A 7,054-nucleotide genomic window follows, 5' to 3' on the forward strand; every position below is an offset into this window, starting at 1 on the left:
TGAATTTTACCATGTCAAATAATGATTGGAGTCTTAAAAATTTGGATATTTTCACATGCTAACTTATAAGAAGGTACCAAGGTAATGTAATGTTAACGGCCCGCTTTTCACCCGATTTTTACCCGGTATAATCGTGGCCTGAAAGTGTATAGGTTTCATCAGGTATATGGTCGGGTTCGGGTCTAATAAATAGGCCCGGTATATATTTCGGGTCGGGTCTGGGTCACATCAAATCCGGTTTCACCCAACCCATGCACATTCCTACCGGCAAACAAATCAGTCCTCAGTTCATTTTATGGCAGAGTAATTACCCATATTAGTCCCCAAAAATTTTAAAAAAGACATTTTAGTAAAAAAAAATTAATATACAGATCAATTCTTAATATTTTTCTCGGTCAGACATAACCGTCTTCCATCCAAATTTTTGTATTTAATATAATCAAAAGATGTCCTACTTTAAAAAGCATGTTTGTATTAAAAGAAAATATTTTAATTTGGATTTCAAAACATTATTATTCACCTTACTTGTTTCTAACGAAAAGAATGTATTAATATGCTAGTGTCGTCCACATGCACAAAGCTAAGTTAATAATGATGCTTTGAAATCCAAATTAAAACATTTTCCTTTAATACAAACATGTTTTTTAAATTAGGACATCTTTTAATTATATTAAATACAAAAAATAAATTTATCATTATTTTTGTCCAAAAAATACAAAAAAAATTATGATACAATATTATTGTGTAATTAATAATAATAATTATTTTATTTTATTTTTTTTAATGAAGGACTGTTACAAGAAAAACGTTAAAGATTGATCTATATATTAATTTTTTTTGGGAATTAAAATGTCCATTTTTAAAATCCTTTGGGACTGGATAATTACTTTTCTGAAAAATCAACTGGAGACTAATTTATTTGTCGAAGTAAAACCTTCGAGATTAATCTGTATATTAATTTTTGTTGAAGACTAAAATATCCACTTTTAAAATTCTTAAAGACTGGTTTGAATAATTACTCATTTTTTTCTTTAAAAAAGTCAGTAGCATAATTCAAATTCAAGTTTGGCTAACAAATGGATAACTCTATTTTTAAAAGATAGTTTTATATTATTTATTTGCAGCATTTAAAATTAGCATAATAAAAGATACCGATAACAATTTATTTGATTTACTTTTTCTAGTTGTAAATGAAGTACTTTATAAAATACAATGAAAATATTAACAACAAACTACTTATAATGATTAAAGCCAAATTTCTCAAAATAATAAAGAACTATACTATAGATGTTGATATTCTAAAACATAAAAAAACCAATTTAAAATAGTAAAAGAGACTACCATCAAATAACGATTATAAAAGAATAAGACAACTTTGGATAATAAAAAAAGCATAATATCATGCAGCTGCTTCTGTAAATATTGTAACAATTAGCAAAGAGAATAAAAGAAAAACTTAAAATGGCATCAACACAGAGAATTTATTCATTCAATAAAACCATGATCTTCACATTCAACATAACTTATCAGCATCTCAATAGAAGCTACATGACTTGCTGCTTAATTGAAATTGATTGAAAATAAAATTATGAAAGTAATCCATTGCTTTTGGTATGTACATACATGGGTTATCTGTAGCCACCTGTTCATGGAAATAAAAAATGAAAGAGATGTCCTTAACTTTTTATTACTTTTATAGGTCCAATAACATATGCTATAGGATTATTAACAAAACTACCTAAAAAACTATAAAAAAAAAAAAAACCATTTCTCACTAGCAAGGCCATAATCGTTGTCTTTGGTGTGACCTGCAAACGCATATTATCAAACGAACATAAGCAATACATACATATTAGTATATTACTATCTAAATAGCTAAACTTCAAAGTGATCATTTCGTAGTTCACGCCTTTAGGGCTAAATTCAGTTTAATTAGAATGATTCAACTTTAGATCAGTAATACTACTACTTAGTACAATGAAGCAATCAAACTCAAAACACTTAAAGTAATAACACCAAAGAGCACAAAACTTTTCCAAAAAACCAAAAGTAAATAAACACTTCCATAATGAAGCAAGATAAGCAAAAAATATGTATCTAAGACCCATCACTACCAGAATGAGGAACGTAAAAAACTATCTTATGTGCTAAGAGACTGTCTGCCTTTCTATCAATGTAGAAGCTAGTTCTTGAATTTGGTCATCTTTCTCATTTTCTAGAATTTTTGTCTTTACTGTTGCTACAGCACGTTTTACTTTCTCCATTTTGTTATCATCTATCTTCTGAATACCATAATCTACTCTTGTGACATTCTATAGTTGATCTTTTCCCATCATCATATGAATGTTATATTCTTTCACATTAATTGATATATATAACACACCCAAAATAAAAACTAATAATTACATTAAAAAAATCATTCTGAATTAGACATTTGTTCACATGTATACCCCTTATTAATCTACAAATAACTACTATATTTATTTCTACTAAATGTGTCTGGATATTGGAAAAAAAAGATAGACTTATTTTCCTACCATTTTTCGCACCAGAAATTGATCCCACTGGATGTGAAGGAGACATCATATCCACATTATTTTCTTTTCCACTAGGTTTGGTTGAAACTGAAGCACATGGTAGCTGAGATTCATCACTTTTTTCTGATAACTCAACATCTATTATCGAGTCTTTTATTTGCAGATGGTCACCAGCTAAACCTGTAGATAGTGTTTGTGACTTGAGAAAGAACTACACTCTGTCTAACGAATGCAAAAGGAAATCACTCAAGATTTTAGAAAATAATTTCTAGACAAAATAAGAAGAAAAGGAAACGTAATTGGCAAATTTTTCTCAATAAAAGATACAAAAGCATGGAATTTAGTTGAAGAATTCCATATCCTAAATCAAAATGTGGCCATTGCAAATATCTTACCAATTGAATGGGTTATCTTACCAATCACAGTGTCAGGTAGCTTGAAACACATTGGCAGGATGCACCACCTGAAAACATAATGGAACATTCAATATTTTATTGGAATCAATTGCAATGTTACTAGATGAGAAAAACATTAACAAGATTATTTGACTCCTTTGCCTATAAAATCAGTATCTCTTGAAGAAGGTTTATATATATAATTATATATATGGTCTTATATGTATGTTAGTTTTCAATGTTCATCATTAGTATTTATTTAACTTATTGAATATAACACATGAAATGAAGTACATCTAAATTGAAACATAGGATATATCAGAGCAACACATAGAAAAGTTTACCATATTGGCAAGAGAACCGTGAGTTGATGCTGATCCAAAAAATTTCATGCCACGACAGAGATTGTAGCGGCCACCTTATTAGAGATACAGTTAGATATTTCAAGAATTAGTTACTAATTGGTTACATTTGTCATACCATATAAGGCTACAAGTCTCTGATCAATATGATTCTTAACTCACCTTTGCAGAAATTGCATGTTTGGCAACTGATTCCAGGCTCTAAGGCTACCTTGTCCCCTACTGCAAGAGATTGGACTTGAGTGCCAAGTTCTTGAACGATTCCAGCACATTCATGCCCTAGTACCTTCGGCTTGTTGGCAATAAAATTTGCACATCTCATAGTCTAGCAACAAAGTTTAGTCGTGTTCAAAGAACAGAATTAAGCAAATGCTAGAGTACTAATAATTAGTGATAATAAGAACTTTCAGGCTCTTACCTTATAGTAGTGAACATCACTTCCACAAATACCAACAGCTTTAATTCTAATTGTAACATCATGGGGACCTGAAATTGAAGATTGTCGATCATCACAGTACTCATGAGCTTCAATCACTTCATTAGATATCATGAGTGTAAAAGTTAAATGACTTGAAATTTTAAGTATGGATAAGAAGATCAATTTACTTAAAGAAGGAAGTGGATATGGTTGAATTGATAGATTTTTAACACCAAGAATCCAAGCTGCCATGTTGATCTCTTCATCTTCACTTTGTGACATTTCTGTGTTAATCATCATCATCTGTTGCTAATGCTTTTCCTTGTGTCATATCTAATTTCATCTGCATAAAGCATCACTACCACTGTCACTGTCCTTTGCACTCTTCATTATTCAGTTCATGATCGACAATTATCCATATCATCTTTTGGACTATGCTAATGCCACTTTGTGTCTTTGTAAGAAAATGATGTCAAGGTATGACTTTGTACTGGTTTGTATTTCATTGCTTCAATTTTTTTCCTACAACTTATTCTGATTTAGCACCACTAAAACATATTTCACCATTGTTTATTGAGAAATTAATAACTCTTATGGGGGAAAAAATTAAAATATTCTGATAAATCACTATTCAATGACTATGCCAGAATTGCATACTTTACAGGATCCTAATTATTTTTAGGGTTAGAGCCATACTTATTAGTGGATCAGTCCCTAATCCATAAATGAAATTGATTGATATGTTATGGTGCTGAGCTGAGTTCATGCTTTGATGACAAAACAAATAGGGAGTTCTATGGTTGGTATGAGACACAGTCATGACATGAATAAATACAATAGGATAGATTATAGAAGCATGCATGCTCTTCAGAAAAATCCATTAGGCATTAGCAAAGGCTGAAAGCGATTTATAGCATATAAACAGCCACATGTGACATGACCATATCACAATATGGATGAGGACAAACCACCCATATGGTCTCTATGACATTTATACGAAAAACCACTCAGATTAAGTGCAAAGATTCATCATTATCTCGTTACTGATAATTCATGTAACCATTGATGCAAAAGAAGCATATAGTTCAGCAAAGAGCCAAGAGCATACAGCAAGAAAGTCCTTACCACAGGTGAATGCTGATCAGTTAGTTTACTTCAAGTCGGCACATGCTAGAGCCCCTTTGTATTTCAGATAGTGCCTCGTAAATTTCAGATTTTGATTCTAGGCTATATTTAGTATGAATTGTCATTGTCTTTAAAACAAGTCCTCTTTGTAAAATATAAGCGGTAAATTCATGCTCCTCTGGACTGTTTAGATATCCTCGATGTTCAACGGTGTTCAAATGCGATACAATACAGTGAGGAATGCTAAGTGGCTGTGTCCAACCATTGCGGGATTTTAGGTAAGATCCGCTCGAAATAGAATCCACGAACTGAAAACAAGGAACAAGTCAAGTCAAAGGATGCAAACAAAATTGCAAATAGACAAAAAGTTGAAGTGATGAGATCAACCATACCTGAGATATATAAATTTTTAGAGCTTGAAGCTTAGGACAACTGTGAAGCAAGTCTATTAGAAGACTACTCTGGAAAATATGAAAATCGAGTTGCAGCTGAATCAAATTGCAAAAGTTGGGAAGGTCTAGTACTGGCGCACAAATCAAACACTGCGTGCAAAAGATCATTGGATATTAATTTCAACACATTGACTAAAACCATAAATTCATCGTTTTGTTAAGCAAATCACCTCGATTGTTGAAACTTGCAGCCAAAAGAATTTTGTTTTGCAAAGTGCCCGGAGGAGCTTAGGAACCCAAGCAATATTCCCAGATTTACGAGAAATATCTAGAGATGCTCTTTTTATGTTGGGATAATCACAAACCAAAATCTCTGCGTAACAACCTCGTAATGTGAGACGTAGGTATTCAAGAGATGGAGTGTTTACCTCAAGAAGCTCAAGTGTCACATCTTCGGAATCTGAATATTGTTCCTGCAAAATGCTAGTAAATTAAAAATCAGAGACAAAGTCATGCGATAAGACCATATTACATCACAATAATAATAATAACAACAGTGACCTCAAAGGTTAAACTCTTCAAGGAAGGAGGCATGTGGAATGCTTCAAGACGAAAATCAATTAAAGTGAGCCTAAGAGTTTCAAGAGCTGGGCAACCAGATAGAAGCAAATCGAGGTCCACATAGTTGAAAATGACATGCAGCTCTAGGTTCTTGAGGGATGGGAAAATACTTTCACTGGGAGTGGGAACAAAATCCACAACAATCATAATATTACCGTCCAAAACGAGCGACACGAGCGAAGTGCTATGCAAATTGCGAAAATACAATTCATAAGTCTGCCCATCGGTCCTCACAGAGAAATAGAGTTCACTAACCCTGCCGATGACGTGCTCAATCCAACCAATAAGGTCTGTATACCCAAATTGACCCACCGGGCAAGAGAGGCAGAACTTACGCATGGGAAGCGGGAGCAGAAGCGGCTCAAACTTCTTGAGAAAAATAAGAAAGCGCTCTTGTGCTTCATTACGTGAAAGTTCAGGGGTGTAAAAGAAATCATCGTTGAGGTCCAAGGCTTGGACTTTCTTCCAGAGGTAGCGCCACCTGCGAGAGAGGACGCTGGTGGCCACGGACGTTCTGGTTGGAAGGAATGAGAGGATGTTGCACAGGATTTCATCCGGCAACCTGCTGATAACGTCCCTATCAACTGCTGCTTTCCTTTTCCTTTGCCTTTGCTTCCGCCGTTTCCCCATTTTCACAGCAGAGCAGCTGGCTAGGGATTGTGGTATTCAAGCGTGTCAAACATTTAGTAATAAAAGAAAAAAATGGAACAAATTGAAAATGCTCAATATTTCAGTAGACCTTCCAAAACTTGCACAGAATGCAGGTTTCGGAGGCAAACCGTGGATCTGCCCCGTGTTTCCCTTCAACTGTGATATTGTGTTCATTAACAATAACTAGCAAAAAGCCCAAGACCATTGTTTTTTATAAATTTGTTGATCTCAAATTTTAAATTATATTATTAAGTATTAACAATAGATGTCTACGTATTATTGATTTGATAAAAATATGATGTAAAAAATTATAAAATTACCTACTTAAAGTAGTGAAATAGGTGATACATGACAGAAAAATATAGAACGTAAATAATGATATATTTGTCTTATATAAATATATTTATTAAGCTTAAAAATATTATCATAATGATAGTTTAATTTGATTATAAAAAGTTAATATATAAAATTTAGAATGGTTAATTCATTTAATAATAGTTAATATATTATCTTTATAATTAATAATTTTAATTAATAACTTCTAAATTATAGT

General features: G+C 32.5%; 1 protein-coding gene across 3 annotated transcripts; it reads right to left on the reverse strand.

The window, feature by feature from the left end:
- Positions 1-1,468: 1,468 nt before the first annotated feature.
- Positions 1,469-6,664, reverse strand: LOC107491572 (F-box/LRR-repeat protein At3g59190). 3 transcript variants are annotated; one of them, XM_021143627.2, is made up of 11 exons: positions 5,791-6,664; positions 5,460-5,702; positions 5,230-5,379; positions 4,838-5,145; positions 3,901-4,055; positions 3,713-3,780; positions 3,457-3,619; positions 3,277-3,350; positions 2,954-3,000; positions 2,538-2,717; positions 1,469-1,808 (listed from the first exon to the last, which is right to left on the reverse strand). In XM_021143627.2, exons 1-4 carry the CDS (start codon positions 6,478-6,480, stop codon positions 4,858-4,860), a joined length of 1,371 nt encoding a protein of 456 aa, XP_020999286.2. In that variant the 5' UTR covers positions 6,481-6,664; the 3' UTR covers positions 1,469-1,808; positions 2,538-2,717; positions 2,954-3,000; positions 3,277-3,350; positions 3,457-3,619; positions 3,713-3,780; positions 3,901-4,055; positions 4,838-4,857. The 3 variants fall into 3 exon arrangements, with proteins under 3 accessions (XP_020999286.2, XP_052117314.1, XP_052117315.1); XM_052261354.1 differs by lacking the exons at positions 2,954-3,000; positions 3,277-3,350; XM_052261355.1 differs by lacking the exons at positions 1,469-1,808; positions 2,538-2,717; positions 2,954-3,000; ... (3 more) ...; positions 3,901-4,055; positions 4,838-5,145 and having other exon boundaries at positions 5,460-5,557; positions 5,658-5,702.
- Between the last annotated feature and the right edge of the window lie 390 nt (positions 6,665-7,054).

The sequence above is a fragment of the Arachis duranensis genome, chromosome 5 (assembly GCF_000817695.3).
Source record: "Arachis duranensis cultivar V14167 chromosome 5, aradu.V14167.gnm2.J7QH, whole genome shotgun sequence".
Taxonomy (NCBI): Eukaryota; Viridiplantae; Streptophyta; class Magnoliopsida; order Fabales; family Fabaceae; genus Arachis; species Arachis duranensis.